Source organism: Camponotus floridanus, unplaced genomic scaffold (genome assembly GCF_003227725.1).
Source record: "Camponotus floridanus strain SB8 unplaced genomic scaffold, Cflo_v7.5 scaffold72, whole genome shotgun sequence".
NCBI lineage: Eukaryota > Metazoa > Arthropoda > Insecta > Hymenoptera > Formicidae > Camponotus > Camponotus floridanus.
Genome location: NW_020229841.1, coordinates 50,510 through 68,299, shown reverse-complemented (window position 1 = coordinate 68,299; position 17,790 = coordinate 50,510). Strand labels below are relative to the sequence as shown.

Below are 17,790 nucleotides of genomic sequence, written 5' to 3'. Positions count from 1 at the left end.
TCAATCATGCTTAGCTTTCAAACCGGATTAATCGCGATGGATGCATTCCAAGATTGACTGCAAAAATGCATCATCAATTTCCTGCGATTTATATAAAATAAAAATCATGATTCGAAATGGAGACAACGCAAATGTAAATTTATCATATAAAAATAAATAGAAAATAAAATAGAGAGAGAGAGAGAGAGTAAAATAAGCAATATATTTATCTTTATATTTGATATTTTAAATCGAATGAATGAATTATTTTTAGAATGATTTTTTATTTAGCACATCAGTATTAAATTAATGCATATCATTTTCATGGTAAATCGTGATATTTTTAAATGTAAATATATATATCATTTTAATTTCATGTTAATTTCCAGCGGATAAGTCAGGTATATTTAGCTTTTGCCTCCGTTGTTAATTACTTAGTTTAGACAAACAGATGGACAGATGTTTCTCCCGAGTTTACCTTGAGTTTCGTTTGTTAACGATGTGAGAGTTTAGTGTCACGCAAAGGAAACCAGAAAGAAGAATTCTGTCGAGTACACGTATACGAATGCACGCTGTTGACGTTGTTTCACGCATACTCATGTCGCTTTACATATAACGATATCGTATTTTTCTCTACAGTCGTTTATACTCGAATGAAATATGCGAGCGCGTGTTTCACAATCGTTTCAGTGCATTCTGATACGATCGGGAGAGTCCTTGGCAAAAACACGCGTAAGTTATACCTGGGTTCCCTTTGATACGGTCCATTCACTTTTCCGTGACAGCGATTTCCTTTCGTGATGATTATCTGGAACGTGTTTTTCACCAAGGACGAAAAATCGGGGAAAACTATACATGTGCATGTACATGTTCCGCTTCCCTGTGTCTTGTATCGGGGATAAAGGAAAGAACAACGTGGCCCTAGAAATAAATCCATTACACGCCATGGAATCCTGCGGTCTCTCGAGCAGGAGCCGAACAAAGGCGGTCGGTTTTGTCCTCTTCGCTCGAGTATCGGACTTTTGATGGCACGCGGGTACCCACGCTCGCTCCGATGGTCTACCTCATTAAGATCACTCCTACACCCTATTAACGCCAATGTATGCTCGCAGCCTTTGTTAGTGAACTGGTTTCCGCCGCGCCACTAAATATGGTCGCGCGATCTAAAGGACCCGTAATTCCGATTCGTCCAGAATAATCGTTGAAGCGAGCCATATCTTGGGGGGAATTATATCCGGCTCTCCTGGGAGAGACTGGGAGAAGAGGAAAGGGGCAAGAGGGCAGGGGGAAACTCGTTCCCCGCTAACGCTCGGATTCACCCATTCTACGAGCCTAACGAGTAATCACGACGACGATTAATCGCGGAATGAACATATCGATCGTTATGAGGGGGAAATCAGGATTGGCTTTATCGAGCGCGGGAAAGTTGACGAGTTAACAAATCGATTCCGCAGGCGCCGGCGAGCCAAAAAGTAGTCGACGAGAGAGGCAGGCAAGGTATAACGGGATCCCCGATGAAACGGAGAGCCGGTACCCGGCGACTCAGGATCGCGATCGCATAAATAGCGAGGCCACGCAACGTGACGTGTCGCGTCGCGCTAGCACGAGAGAGCCATATCTCGTCGGATTGATTTAATCGCCAGCCTCCATTTGTCAAGGCCGACGTCCGAGCGCGGGTGGGCCCCGCTTCCCGCGTCGGTCCCGTCCGAGCGAGTCGGATCCCGTCCTCCATTTTGCCGCGAGACTCGGTCGATGTCGGCCCGATCGTCAGCGCGATTGTTGCGGTTGCAACTATCCCCCTCGGAAAGATGAGACCCTATCGCGCGATCCTGCCAGCCAGGGTGGAATGAAGCGAAAAAATTTTCCCAGAACCGTCATTTCGGAAATATCCCATCTGACAGAGGATGATTGTGGCTCGAGAGAGATTGTCGTCTATCTCAAAGTATCTTATTGCTCGAGATGAGTTTCAGATTGCGAATATTTATGGAATTATTATTAATTTTGTACAACGTATTTTTATAGTTTTTAATGTGTCCAACATTGATCCTCTTTCTCTCTCAGCGATATCACGCACGGTTAATAGCAAAGTCGTGAATATAGGACATAAGAGGGCATGCATAATCGCAAACTCTCTCCATCTTACACCTCTGAAGTTGGCTCCTCATTCTTCAAATTTGAAAAAAATGATTAAAATTCTAGGTATCCTCCGTAGAGTTCTAGAGTTCGCAATCCATTTTAGAAAGAGTTCCGTCATTTAAAGTAAAGAAAACACCATTTTAAAAATGGGGAAATTAACTTCACGACGCCCCCATTTTATGAAAAATGCCAATTTCTTTAGAGTTTTTGGTAGATTTCTAATAATTCTATAGTTCTAGATAAGTTTCAAAAATAGTTCTGCTCAAAATACTACAAAAATTATATTTAAAGTTCTCGATTTAAAAGACGAAAATTGGCGCAAACTTTTATAATTTTGGTTTTAGCGCTTCGAGTCTTAATAATAATCGTTAGAACTCGTGAAGAGCTATTCAGAATTCTGAATAGAATGTTGAATTTCCAGAAATTGATTTTTGAATCGAGACGTTAAAATTTTATTTTAGAAATTTAAAGCTTTATTCAAAGTTTTGGATAGCTCCTCACGAGTTTTAAAGATTATTATTGAGACTCGAAGCGCTAAAACTAAAACTGAAAAAGTTCTCGTCGATTTTTGTTCCTCGAGGCGAAAATTCCTAAATCCCTCGGATCGAAAAAATTTTTCCAGAAATCCGGCGTTCTGTTAACAGTTCTAGATAGCTTCTCACGAGTTCTAAAGATCATTATTAACGCTTGAAGCGCTAAAACTAAAACTGAAAAAGTTCTCGCCGATTTTCGTTTCTCGAGTTGAAAAATCCTGTCTCACGAATCGAAAAATTCTTTCCAGAAATCCGGCGTTCTGTTAACAGTTCTTGATACCCTCTCACGAGTTCTAAAGATTATTATTAATGCTCAAAGCGTTAAAACCAAAATTGTAAACGTTGTCGCCAATTTTCTTCTAAGTCGAGAACTTTAAATATAATTTGTGTAGTATTTTGAATAGATCTTTACTTTAAATGACACGGAACTCTTTCTAAAATGGATTGGGAACTCTAGGACTCTACGGGGAGCACCCAGAATTCTAATAATTTTTTTTCAAATTTGAAGAATGAGGGGCCAGCTTCACAGAGGTTCGTCTTACGTAGGTGAATATTCCAAACGATTGTGAGCAAGTTCCAAGTCCGTCGTTAAGCCGGTGTAAAAACAGACAAAGTGCAGTGAACTCGAAAAAAATTTACATTGCGATACGCGAGGGAGAAGTAAGAAAATCATGGCCGAGAATCGTATTTGCATTACTGGATTACGGCGTTCGAAGGTGCCGGCAGTTAGAGCGCCGCTTTTGTCGCTTTTTGCCGCTCTCTCTCTCTCTCTCTCTTTTTCCCTCCGTCCTTTGCGCGTTTTCTCCTTTTTTCCTCTCTCTCTGTCTCGCTCTCGGAGAAATGGTATAGTAATGATCGCGCGCGCGTCCCCGCACGATTCTCGTCTTCGCCCGCCTTCGCCTACCTACCTTCCTACCTATCTTCCTTTTACCCGGACCTTAAAGCCGCACTGCAACGTTTTGCCGCGTTCGCATGAGCGCCTCGGTGAATGTGCATCGCGTCGTCTCGGCAACAGCCGCCATCTCGCCAAAGTAACTTCGCTAGTTCTTCATTTGTGTGCTCAAACAAGCCGTCTGCATCACGCGATTCACTGCAGATGCGGGGATACGAGAGAGCACGAGGGATGGGAATATATATTTTCAGTGCGTGACGTATGTATGCACGTAACTAGATCGCCCTCTGCGAGAGAGAAACACGGGAACCCACTTTGGCGGGGAAGAATCCCGAAGCAAACGGATCTGAGTGCATTCTGCATAATTTCTGCCGCTGTAGCGTCCGTTTTGCCCGCGTTGCTGGCACAAATTTCGGTTATCCGAATCATTTTCGTTCCTCCTTTGCGTTCTATAAATTCGCGAAAAGAGGGGGAAACGATCACCGAGCGGAGTGCCAATTAACGAAGCCTGTCGGCGAGTAAATCACGCAATGATAATCAGATCCAGCCTTGATGAATCCGCATTTTTCTCTCTTTTTTTTTTTTCTCGTGTGCGATCGCAAGCAGTCAATCGACTGTTCATGTGGCGCCAACGTGATTGTCGGCGCGTTACGGTATCTTCTCTCTTATCGGATACGCGCGCGTCTCTCCGTGTTGGATGCAATTACGGCGGCGAAGCACGACGTTATTAGCGTAAGCACAGCGTCGGAAGTATTATATCGCGGGACAATTTGAGTTTGCCAAGTTGGAGAGGAAGAAAGAGAGAGAGAGAGGGGGGGAGGGGAGGAGAGAGAGAATGGGAATAATGCCCGAAGGCACGTTCGTCCCCTCGCTCGCCGGTTCCGTCGTGTACTCGACATTGTCAAACTTTGCACATTAGACGACGTCGTACGTCGGAGTGTAACGCGATCCGCCAGACTTTGCGCGCGACGAAGCGCAAGAAATCCCATCTACGTAACGGCACAGCGGCAATAAACGGCTTAGAGAAAGTTCGATCTTTTTAGCGATACTCCATCGCGGGGACCCTCGACCGCGAACTCTGCCGAGAAACTTGGTGGTCGCCCCTGATCGAAGAAACGGTCTCCCGCGAGTTAGGTTACGCCGATACAAGGTATAAAGGGCATAAACGAGGGAAACGCGTCCTACAAATCGTCGCGAGATAAATATCGCCGAAACTTAGCCGGATAATTCCGTCAGGGAGGGAAACGTCTGATTGTATTGGAGGGCAATAACATGTTTCTTAAAGCCTTTACATTTCGAACGTTTACGGGAATTATTATTCGAATGTTTTATATCCGTTTTTTTTAATTAAACTCGTGTATATATTGCAACGAATATTTAAACTCTGAAAAATTTATAATATAACTGTGGATATGTTTGTTTTGTTATTTTTATATATTTATGGATTGTATCTTCAATGCGGGAAATATTAGCATATTAATGATAATGTTCTCCATTTCACAATTTTCTAATTCTCTAATTTTTTAAGTAAAAATTTTCAATAAAAGAGAATTATTTTAAATTTAGAAAAATATATCAGAAATGCTTGGCGTTCTACTCTGTTCATCGATCGAGAAACTTTAATACTGGTGTATTTTAAGGTACTCTTAAGCAGACATCAGGAGATGTTGGAACTCGCTTTTTCTCAGAGATAAGAAAAGATTTGTTTCTAATCGTGAAAAAAATCATGGCGTGCTTTTAAGAGGCGAAGCGTCTGTAAAAAATAAAGTCGGCATAAAAATGCAAGGCATTGATGATGCAAATTAGTCGAATATAAATTATCAATCTAAAGCAATTTTGATAATAATAAATGCTATTTTAAGCTAATTTTCGATTAAAAAAAATAAATCTATAAATTTTAGATAAGTTTTATCGAAATGACAAGCAGACATAAATCTGTTTGAGCATACTTATACTTTGCCGTAAAAATCATTTTTTGCTGAAAAAACTAACGATAAGATTTAGAAAATTCACTTAAAAAAATTTGAAACATTTCGAGAAAAGTAAAAAAAATACTCTTAAATTAATCAAACGTATGTTTGAAGTATTGCAAGCTTTCAAGTATTATAAACAAATAGATGGATATATTTTTTTTATTCGAGCAGATAAAAACCAAACGGCACGAGCGATTCGCGTAAAGAAACGGGAACCGTGGACATTAATCGGATTTGTCTCTTTGTTTCCATCTTTTTGCAAAATAAAAATGGAGAACACGGGCGTATGTTGGCATCGCGAATGCGTTTCGGAATAACAATACTGTCGAATATTTGGCATCGTTGCACCGGCATCGAACAATGCCTTTTTTCCAGCTTGGTCCAGATGAAGCAGCGCATGTTTGTTCCGTAAACTGGACAAAATTCGCAACAAGGTCCACGAGAGTACGACACGTAGAGGGTTCGAGCTTGAAAATTAATTCCATCGCTCTCGTGACTGACCTCTTTCTCCCGCACTTCGCGACCATTTGCCCTCCAAAATACGATCGCTCTTGCTTTGAAATACACGCAGTGGCGCCTATTGTTATTTCAGCTCGTCTTTCCCGCGATTTTTTCGTCGATTCAAAGTGCCGAAACATACGCACGTTTTCGTTTACGGAAAAATATTGCGAAAGAATGGATTCGCCATTTTTTTTGCTCTCCTCCTTCCCTCGTTATCTGTCTCCCGATCGTTTTTAAATTCTCGGCCCTCACTCACCGTCTTTCTTGCGTAGCTGCCTCCATTTTCTGCGCGCGGCATCGCAATTCACGCTCGATTTAACTGGCAAAACGAGTTTCTATACGCGAGCATTGTCGCGATCGCCAAACGATATAAGACCCGCCCTCGGGGCTTGAAAAATCATCCATCCATCCGTTTTCTTAGCTCCTCGCGAAGAGCTCAAAGCTGTCTAAATCTCATCGGAAGGAAAGAAAAAGGGAGAGGTAAAAAAGAAACACGTAATTTCGCTCGAATGTTTTTGCGCTGCTGTCAAAGGCTCCGCGCTCTACGGTTCGTTGTTTCTACGATTCGACGCCGCCGGCTTTGGTTTCTTTGAACGAGAGGAAGCCAACGAGGAAAGGTCTTTCGGATACAAACTCGAGTCGAGTACAATCTTGGGTGTCCGTTCTTGTTCTCGATATCCTCGTAATCTCGCTTTGTTACTATAGTCGTACTACTATAGCTAAATGAATGTTTTGCGAGTGGCGCCTTTAATTTTGGGGGAAGAAATCGCGAAAGAAACTGGTCTCGGAACTATTTTCTACCGTCTCTTCGCCGATTTTATCGGAGTAAATTTAAGCGGATGCGAAAGAAACATGATTTTATTTACGTACGCGATGCAGAGAGAGTCGCATGTAGAGACTTTCTATATCCGGCGTCATATGCAAATACATTTGGGAAGATTGCAACGGGATTTTCCTCTGGACTTGACCGTATGATGCAACGGTATAAATCCGAGGAAAATGTATTCCGCGGTCGACGTGCTTGCTGAAGAGCATATTTGATACAGCGGCAAACATTGTCACGCTAACGTGGAAATGTACCACCGAGAATATATTGATTAACATTTCCGGTGGCGTCTGCATGTTTGCATTAAATGTCGCTGGCACAAACTTGCGGGATTGAATTAATTTTTAATTTGAAAGTTCAATTATAAAGCCATCTTTTGCGAAAAAAATTATTCTCTAAGACTATCATATATGCATACATTATATGCATTGATATATTGATTAATTATATTGATTAATATTTTCGGTGATCTATGTTTGCATTAAATATTGCAAGCAAACTTGGAACGTGGAAGTAAAATAATTCTTCATTTAAAAGTACAATTACAAAGCCTTTTTTGCGAGGAAAATTATTCTCTAAGATATTTTTTAATTTGTGTCTTTTCTCGGTTGAATTTTTCTGTATTTCCGACTTTAAGCGATAGAGTCTTCTGCAATTTTCGGTTCGCCTTTAAGAGAGAAACGAGACGTCTCATTAACCGTATACCGAGATTGGAAATACGGAGGATGTCAACCGGTCGGCAACGCGTTCAAGGCTGGTGCAAGGCTTCGCGAATGTAACGCAAATGTTGAAGAGGCGCCAACTTGGCGCGGACTGGCTCTCGTTCTTTACTTGCACTTACCTGTGCATGCTTGCGTTCCGTGGATACATTATCGTGGAAAGTTGAAGCACGCGGGAATTACGGGAGGAAGAGAGGAGAGGAGAACGAAACGCACCGTGGTTCAAGTGTTTTTTATTACGTTTTTTATTACAAATCAGCTGTGTAATTGGCGTCGAGTACGCGTGAGCGGGTGATTCACTCGAGATTCTAAATGTTGCAGCGTTTTAGATACTTTAAAGCTCAATCTTGTTTTGGTTTATTATTAAAGATGCTCCCTTTAATAATGATCGACACGTCGCTTTACAAATATAAGCGAAATGACTTTGAATGCCACAGTAAACGTGGAAAACAATCTCCTCTCCACAATTTCGCCAGTCACGAGGCAATCCGAGGCTCTCGTTTTATCCCCGAAGAGATAATTATGCGATTGTCAAAGCGCGATTCTTGTACCACGATTATATTCATTTTTATTCCGATTATTATCGTCTCTTTCTCTTTGAAAACCGATAGCAATAGTTGAAATTAACAGACATTTACAGCATTCTCATACGCGAACAACTCGAAACTCTTTTAACAACCAACAGCTAACGGTGTTATTTATTCGAACGCGCTTTCATTGACGTAATGGTATCGTTCCTATTTCAACGCTGGATATCGTATCGATATCGAGCTGTCAAATGTGCCGCGAGATGTATCGACTCGTGCAAACGCGGCCGGAGGCATCGTTGGTTAAGATTAGAGAGAATTCGAGCGGAGGACACTGCAGGAAGATAGGCAAAATCCTGGCACCCATATCGTATTTATTTCGCTTACATCCTGACACGAGCCGTTGATATCGCAACTTTGGTTCTGAAACTGTCAGGCGGGGGATAATCGTTACGCTGGTTAAATTCACGAGAATTCGATCGATGCATCCGGTGTATCCGATTTACTTTTGCGAAAATAATATTTTTCATATCCAAATCGTTTTTTCTCGCTTCTCTTGAAGATAAATACAATGTTATAATATTCAAAAATTAATATAAAATGTATATTTTTAGAAAATATAATAATAAATATTGTATTTTTTAGAAAAATATATATATCATAAATTTTATAAAATACATTACAAAATGATATATATTTTTTTAAATTTCTTATAAATTATAATTAATTTATTTCATATATTGTTGACTAAAATTTTATTAATTCGCTAAATATTACAATATTTTCTATTTTTTATATTATATAAGAAAAAAGATATCTTTTTCTCTCTCTTTGAAGATTCACATAAAGGCAGAATATTTTAAATCTTAACTTGAAAGAATAATCTCTTTAATGTGAATTACTCTTCTCTTTAATCTGAATTACACAAAAAATGAATTCGATCAATTGCGCTGTAATGTTAATGGAATTTTAATTCGGATTTTGATATGTGAATATTCTACAGCGCTCTCTTCCATGACAATCGCATTTTATCGAAGCGACGTAATGACATATAATTGCATTTGAGTGTCCGACGATATTCCGCGAAATGGACAATTGAGTCCATTTGAGTTAAGTGAGTCTCGTCAATAAATAATTGAAGCGTACGATATTCATTTTCTGCACATTCCGCAAGATCTCATTCTCCAATGATCCTCATACTGATTCATCGATCAATAATGCACGATCGTAAAGGAGTTTCCCCGTGTCGTTCCTTTCGCTCGTTCCGCCTAAACTTCCTCCGCTAAACCGTCTAGTCTTCGCGCTCGATCGGGTGGAAACCGGTAGCTGTCGTCGAAGATAATCTTGGATCTTGCCGTTCGACCGTACCTAAACTACCGCGGGTAGTTGTCCCCCATCTTGACTCAACTTGTCGCTTCGTCTAACTTCGGCGCTGTTTACTGTTTCAGGTGACCGTCGCCGATACGGGAAACGGGACCGGAAGTCTCGTGCCTCTCGCAGCGGCCTCGTCCTGCCGGACGGGGGGCAAATCGGGTGGCAGCGTTCGTCGACGAGCACCGACGATGAGCTAGCGACACCATCATGCGTAAGATGAAGCAGCGCGTGCTGCACGCCTGGCCATGGTTGTGGCTGTGGCTGTTCGCGGCCACGGCCGGCTCTCCGTCTTCCGTGTCGACGACTTTTCTACCGCCCCGCGACAGCGGAGGCGAGGGCGGAGGCGGCGACGGGTCGGCGATGAAGTTGTCGATTGGCACCGCGACGACCCCGGCGCCCTTCGAGGACGACGCGAGTGTCGCGAAGACGAAAGTCGACTTTCGTTTCACTCGACCCCTGTACAACGTCTCCATTCCCGAGAATTCCATCGGCAAGACGTACGTCGTGCCCGACGAGAGGATGGGCATCAAGCTCGCGTCCGCCGACAGTGACGTCGACATCAAGTTCCGTATAGTGAGCGGTGACCGCGACAAGTTCTTCAAGGCGGAGGAGCGCACGATCGGCGACTTTTGCTTCCTCCTCATTCGGACTCGAACTAGTAACGTCGACGTGCTGAATCGCGAGCGCAAGGACCGCTACGTCCTCGAGGTGCGCGCGACCTCGAACGGACACGACGGTAAAAACGGAGCGGCGATCGCGGACGCGACGGTGGTGGTGACGATCCTCGACACGAACGATCTCAATCCGCTCTTCTATCCGATCGAGTACGAGACCACCGTGATGGAGGACACGCCTTTGCATCGCAGTATACTCAGGGTAATCGCCGAGGACGCCGATCTCGGCAGAAACGGCGAGATTTATTATAGCTTCGCCGAGGAGACCGATCAGTTTGCCGTTCATCCGGTCAGCGGCGTAATAACGATCACGAGACCACTCAGGTTAGTGTTACGACGGATTTTATTATCCTTATTTAGGATTTATAGAGAGCACCGCGCAGAGAAAAATGCGTGATAGAACTATTCAAATAATTCGAAGCAGAAACTTGAATCTCAATTTATGTAATTTTGTTACATTGTTTAATCGGTTCATGTTGCCCGAAAAAATTTGACTGTTATAACATTTTAGATCAAGGAAAATTTAAATAAAAATAACATGTAAAATAAAAAAAATGAAAATCAACTTTCTTTGCCATTTTATCCAATTTGAGGTTCAAACTGTGCGAATAAAAGTATTTAAAATTAATTTGAATAATTGTTATTACACTCAAACCTGGTTATCGCAAGGGAACAGCTCATTTGATCTCACTTAAAGAGGTATCTCACTTATTCAATTTCTCAATTATTCAGGTTCAAAACACGTATATCTCACTTATAGAGGTAATTATTAGATAAAAATACGTACATAAATTAAAAATATTTTGTACAATTCCAGCAAAAAATAGCTAAAAATCAATATTGACGAATATATCCACTTTTGGTATTTTAAGTAAGAAATTGTGTGGAATATTACAATTTGATTTTAGCTACAGTGTAGAGATGTATTTTAATATTTATTGCGCTTTTATTGAAATATTCCGAATTTTGTTAATCGAAACGATTAACTTTTGGCAGAGAATTTCGTCTTGTGACAGATACATGGCTAACTTCATTGAATTATATTTAATATCTTTTTAACCAGTTAATACTTGTATAATATTATTTGACCAAATATTTCCTCTGTATCTAAACTTTTGCAAATTTTAAACAAATTCTGAATATTATTTCCATGTGTTTTTTCATTTGAATCGACGTGGTTATGCGTTTCCCATAAGAACACATGTTAATTCGATGCAAATTAAAATCCTTATAACTTGTGAACGCTTTAGTAAATCGATTTAAAAATTGTACTGAAGATTCTAAACATATGTAAGGACATTCTGCATAATTTTCATTAAATTCTCAATATTTTGAAAATAGGTACAAAATAAAATAATCCTTAAAGTCCAAGAAACGCAATAGATGCTAAACGCGCTGCTTTATTTTTTCTTTATGAATGACATACTTATCTTGTTTTAATTTAAAATATTATATTTGATGTAATATTTCATATCGTTGTAATTCTGAATATATTCGCGTCAACGATATGTAAACAAAGCGGCCGAGCGCGCTTTCAAGGTTTTCCCCCACCCTTCCTCTTCATTCACGCTCGACATTCCTCGGTTTTTCTAAAGTTTTTCGTTCAGTTTCGTCTCAACTATCGCGAAGATTAAATCGAACGTTCCGCGTTTTTCAGTTATAGAAGTAATAATTGCTATGAATTGCTAAATATCAGTCTCAATTAAAGAGATTGGGCATTCCTACTTACAGAGGTTTTTTGATGCAAAAATATTGGGATCTCAGAAATAGTCTCAGTAATAGAGGTTTCCCTCTTATCCAGTTCCCACTTAACCAGGTCTGACTGTATAATGTGTTATATTTGAATGATTTTTTCTATGTATATATATATATATATATATATTTATGTATATATATATATATATATACAGGGCGTCCCAAAACTCATAATCAATCTTTCAAAGACAGATTCCGTTTGGAGACGATTTTTCTTCAGTGAAAATGTCGATGAAGGCCATCATTTTTTGCATGTTCCTGATTTTTGTCATCATATATCTTTGCAATTAAGCCTTAAATTAAAACTCAACTAAAGTAGACTCTATTTAAAATTAATCGAAGAATGTGGTTTTGTTAATATTTTATTTCTACAAAGCTTAGTTTACGAAAAATCCCTTATTTCCAATCACTGATAATTCGAAAATTATTAGTGCCTCGATATTTTCGTTGAGAAAAAATCGTATTCAGATGATCCCAGGAATCTGTTTTTGAAAGATTGATTATGAGTTTCGGGACTCCCTGTATATATATATATATATATATATATATATATATATATATATATATATAATAATACAACAAAGCTTATTTAAAATGCTATAGAAAATTTCTATTTCTATAAACCATCTATAAAATTGTGGTACGCCTACGATAAGCAAATGTCACTGTTTCCACTAGGTACGCGGAACGCGCCATACACGAGCTAGTAGTCTTAGCGAAGGATCGCGGTGCTCTGTTTCGCAGCGTGGGTACCAACCACGCGAGCACCGCGAGGGTCACGATCAAGGTGAAGCAGGTGAATCTTTACGCGCCCGAGATCTACGTTCACCAGCTGCCCGAGATCGTGGAGAACTCGAACGCCGACATTTACGCGATCGTGCGGGTGATCGACCGCGACAAGGATGTGCACGGGCAGATCGCGAGCCTGGACATCGTGGGCGGGGACCCGGCCGGTCACTTCAGGGTGCGCCCGGTCGGCGGGCCGCACTCTGGCGAGTACAACATCGAGGTGCTGCACCTGCTCGATCGCGAGACCGCGCTGCAGGGTTACAATCTCACCCTGCGCGCGATGGACCGGGGAGTGCCGCAGCGATACAGCTACAAATTCGTGCCGGTGCACTTGACCGACATGAACGACAACGCGCCGGTGTTCAGCCGCGAGATTTACGAGGTCAAGGTACCGGAAACGGCGCCCATCAACACGCCGATCATCAGACTCAAGGTAACAGACGCGGACGAGGGTAGAAACGCCCTGGTCTACCTCGAGATAGTGGGCGGCAACGAGGGTGGCGAGTTTTACGTGAACGCCGAGACCGGGATGTTGTACACTGCCGTGGAACTGGACGCCGAGAAGAAGGCGTTTTACACGCTCACGGTATCGGCGATCGATCAGGGTAACGCGGGCACTAGAAAGCAATCCTCGGCCAAGGTGAAGATCAATGTGGTCGATACCAACGACAACGATCCGACCTTCGATCAGCCGGAAATGGAGGTGTGGTTGGACGAGAACGAGCCTGCCGGCACGTCCGTCGTACGAGTGACGGCGAAAGATCGCGATTCCGGCGAGAACGCCTACATATCTTACAGCATCGACAACCTGAAGAAGGTGCCGTTCGAGATCGACCATTTCTCCGGTATCGTCAAGACGAAACAGGTGCTCGATTACGAGACCATGAAGCGGGAGTATCTGCTCCATGTGCGAGCCAGCGATTGGGGCCTGCCTTATCGCCGCCAGGCGGAGATGCAGCTGCGGGTGAAACTGCGCGACGTGAACGACAATCGACCGCAGTTCGAGCGAATCGACTGCGTCGGCCACGTGCCGCGATACGTGTCGATCGGTTCCGAGATCATCACCGTGTCCGCCATCGACTTCGACGCCGGGAACATTGTCAGCTATCGGATAGTCTCCGGTAATTCCGACGGTTGCTTCGCCCTGGACTCGGTCAGCGGCGTCCTATCGGTCGCCTGCGACCTGTCGGACATCAAGGCCAGCGAGAGGACCATCAACGTTACCGCTACCGATGGCACGCACTTTGCCGACGTCAATCCCGTGCACATGCATCTCGTGAACGCCAAGCGGAACCTGGGCTCGCAAGCGAGGATCCTCACGGACGAGACCGGCGCCTTCAAGTGCCACGATACTGGTGTGGCACGCAGACTGACGGACGCGATCGCTTCCGCGGAGAGGAACAACATGCCAACGCGGAACGACGAGTACACCCTGATACCGAGCCGTTACGGCGAGAACATGCACGCGCCCGAGTTCATCGATTTTCCAAGCGAGATACGGGTCAACGAGTCGCTCAAGCTCGGCACGACCCTCGTGCGAATACGCGCCCGCGATCGCGATCTCGATTACAACGGCAAGCTCGTCTTCGTCATCTCCAGCGGCGACCGCGATTCCGTCTTCGGCATCGATCCGGACACCGGGGACCTGAACACGATCGGTTACCTGGATCGCGAGCGGGAGAGCGAGTATTATCTCAACATAAGCGTGTTTGATCTCGGCAAGCCGCAAAAGTCCGCCTCGAAGATGCTGCCGGTGACCATCCTGGACGTCAACGATAATGCACCCAAGTTTGAAAAGTCCCTGGCGAGCTTCAGGATCTCGGAGACCGCGTTAAACGGCACCAACGTGTGGCGCGCGAACGCCACCGATGCCGATCTCGGCGACAACGCGCGCGTCACCTATTCCCTGGTGACCGAGACCAACGACTTTCGCGTGGATCCCGTGACGGGGGTGCTTAGCGTCTTCGGCAAGCTCGACAGGGAACGTCAGGAGATATACGAGCTGAGGATTCGCGCGCGCGATAACGGTGGAAAGGACACCGACACCCCGCCCCTCTATTCGGAAGCGCTTGTCAGGGTGACGGTTGACGATGTCAACGATAACGCACCCACTTTTGCCCTGTCAACGTACAACGTCAAGATCCGCGAGGACGTGCCGGTGTGGACCGTCGTGGCCGTCGTGGATGCCACGGACCCCGACGAGGGCGCGGGTGGAGACGTGGAGTATTTCCTGTCGGATGCCATGGAGAGCGAGGGCTTCTTCAAGGTCGACAAGGTCTCGGGGACGGTGAGGACGACTCAGAGCCTGGACTTTGAAGAACGGCAGGCGCACACGTTGACGATAGTCGCGCGCGATCGCGGTGAACCGTCCCTGTCCTCGGAGACGATGCTCGTGATCGAGGTGATCGATGTGAACGAAAACCTTTACTCGCCGGTTTTTGACGACTTTGTCGTGTCCGCGAGTGTCTTCGAGAATCAACCGGTCGGCACCCTTGTTACTACGGTTCGGGCCAAGGACGCGGATCCACCCGGGGGAGACTCCAAGGTTGGCTACAGCATTCGAGGAGGCGACGGCATCGGCATCTTCTCCATCGACGATGAAGGTAAGAGATTGATTATAGTGTTATTTAAGAGGTAGAATATTTTCTAAATATGTTGCCAAGCTAAAATAAAATTGATAAAAGTTCGAGAGCTGCGATTGATAAAATTTTTCGTTTAAAAAAGCAGGGAAATTTGAAAAAAATTTATAATATAATAATATTAAAATAATTGAATTAAAATAAAAATTGAAAAATCGAGCAATTTTTGCGATTTTCTGAAATACACTATTGATTCTTTTTTAATCGATATTGGTCATGTGTATTCTTTGGCAATAACTTCTAACATTCATACGCTTGAATCGCCGCGCTCATATTGAATTCAAGAATTTTCAATCAAATATCGCAAGACCGAGGCTTCTTTTGAGGAGGGAAACAAAAGGAGTATCAGAGTTTCAACAAGATTTTTCAATATGAAAATGCAGTTTTGCGTGACAAGTTAAACATATTCGACTTAACAATAATAATTTCAATTTATTCGATAACATTATTGATGTTTGTAAATATCGTTGCGTTGAATAAGTGCTTCGAAAAAAATACATGTACAAAAATACATGTACAATATTTTTCGTAGATAAATAGAAAATATCGTGTGTATAGTAACATTTGAAACACGTTACGTAACTCAAATATTGAGATCAAAGCGGATGTATAGGGATTAATTTCACAGGAAATAATACGAAATGCAGTTTTTAATCTCGCTCGTTTCGAATTTTTATTTAAACTTTCAAATAATTTTTAAATTGACATGCATTTTTTATCGGTAACGTATACACGCGCATATGCATGTGCACGGACACTTTGAAGGACTTTTATTACAGATGCACCGCGTTGGTTCCTCGGCGAAAAGAGAACTCGCACATTCACTCATGCGGAAGCATTCGCTTAGAGTACAACGTGCACATGTTAAGTGCGCCCATTCGTTTTTTTTTTTCCTCGTTCTTTCTTTCCCGAGTACTACTTCTGCCGGGTCCTTCGGGCACGAAAGGGCGTGCAACGCGCGCTGCCCTTTCTGCATCGGACGCGGCTCGCGTCGGACGCGCTGTGGCACCGATCCAAAGCGAAGCTGCAGCGTCGCGGCCCATTAAATTTCGATGCAGCGAGTCTAATTGAATTACGGTGCCGCAGGACCACCACCACCACCACCATCATCTGCTCGTTTCCCCCTTTCCCTCCCTTCGTCTCCCCCCCGTTCTTTTTTCGAGTGCGCGAGGCGCATTAAATTTCTCCAGCAGTCTCCTTTCACCGCGGAAATCGTCTCTCGAGAAATCGCACGTCATTCCGCTTAATGGCTAATTCCTGTGTACCGGTGCCACATCGGTCACGGCGAGCGGTCATAATGCACCGATGATCGTTTCTTGATGAATGCACCGGGCAAGAACGAAGGTTTCGCGGACGAAATAGGTTTCCAGGCTAATTTTCATGAGACGTTTCGACACTCGCGTTTATAAAAAGCATCGATATCTATTCGTCATTTACATAGGAATTTTTTGACATTACGCGCTCGTCAATTTATCGGATTCGTAAGAATTTTTTTTTTACATTATATTTCTCTCTCTTTTTCTCTCCGTGATCGGTATTTGTAGCGATAAAATTACTCTCAGTATCGATAATAAATCGCAACGGTCGTCGATTTGGTTTTTATAGCCGCGAATTTTGTACCACGTGCAACAGATAAAAGAAATATATATATATAGCCGTCATCAGTTTGTCGAATTTTCGCCGAAACAGAATATATGCTATATACAGTCGTGAATAGCTTCGTACGTACGTGCGTATGCACATATACGTTTTTTTCTAGTTTTTACTTTAATAAATTATAAATCGTAGTCACACAATAACAAAATTTTCCAAAATATAATTTTATTAAATCTGTTTTGACGAAAATTTTATAAAAACTCGCAACTTGTGTTGCATCTTTTGTTGAAATTTTTTTTACAATAATAAAAAAAAATAATTATCTCTTAAAAGGATCGAGACACAAGCTTTTATGAAAAAAAATAGTATCCCTTGCCTCTAATGAAAAGACATCTCGTTTCATATATATTCCATCGCTTTTTGACAGTAAATCCCTAATCATTAGCGTGAGGCTGGAATTTGCGTTTGCGTCTCTATACCTTCGCTTTCACGTGTATGTGCGTCGTATATTGATCTCCCGTGGAGCAAAAATAATACATTATCAGTAGTATGCATATTCAACTGGCGTAAATATTCATAAGTCGCCGGTGTATTGCCTCAGTGTCAGAAGCACGAACGGTAATGTCGCCGGTGCCGATGGGAGTTGTGGTGCGATAATAATGGCGTGGTTGATGGTGTGATGGTGTCAGTAATGGTGGCGATAGCTGGATGACGGCGCCCGTTTAAGTCGCACATAATTTCCCGGCGGATACTTAGAATCTATGGCGGGCACATGAGATTCGCGCCAAGTCAATGTTGCTCGCGTCACACAAAGAAGTTATCATCTCCCGGCATCGGGAAAGGAGCGATCGGAACGATTATCGTCGATCTAAACGAT

The 17,790-nt window shown here is 43.0% G+C and overlaps 1 protein-coding gene across 1 annotated transcript in view; it reads left to right on the top strand.

Moving 5' to 3' along the window:
• LOC112639557 (fat-like cadherin-related tumor suppressor homolog) overlaps positions 1 to 17,790 on the top strand; it is a 119,845-nt gene that overhangs the window by 86,878 nt on the left and 15,177 nt on the right. Inside the window, exons 2-3 of the mRNA XM_025413945.1 lie at positions 9,535 to 10,458; positions 12,568 to 15,281. Of these exons, the coding sequence (XP_025269730.1) occupies positions 9,668 to 10,458; positions 12,568 to 15,281 (3,505 nt within the window). The 5' untranslated portion in view covers positions 9,535 to 9,667. The remainder of the gene's footprint in view (positions 1 to 9,534; positions 10,459 to 12,567; positions 15,282 to 17,790) is intronic.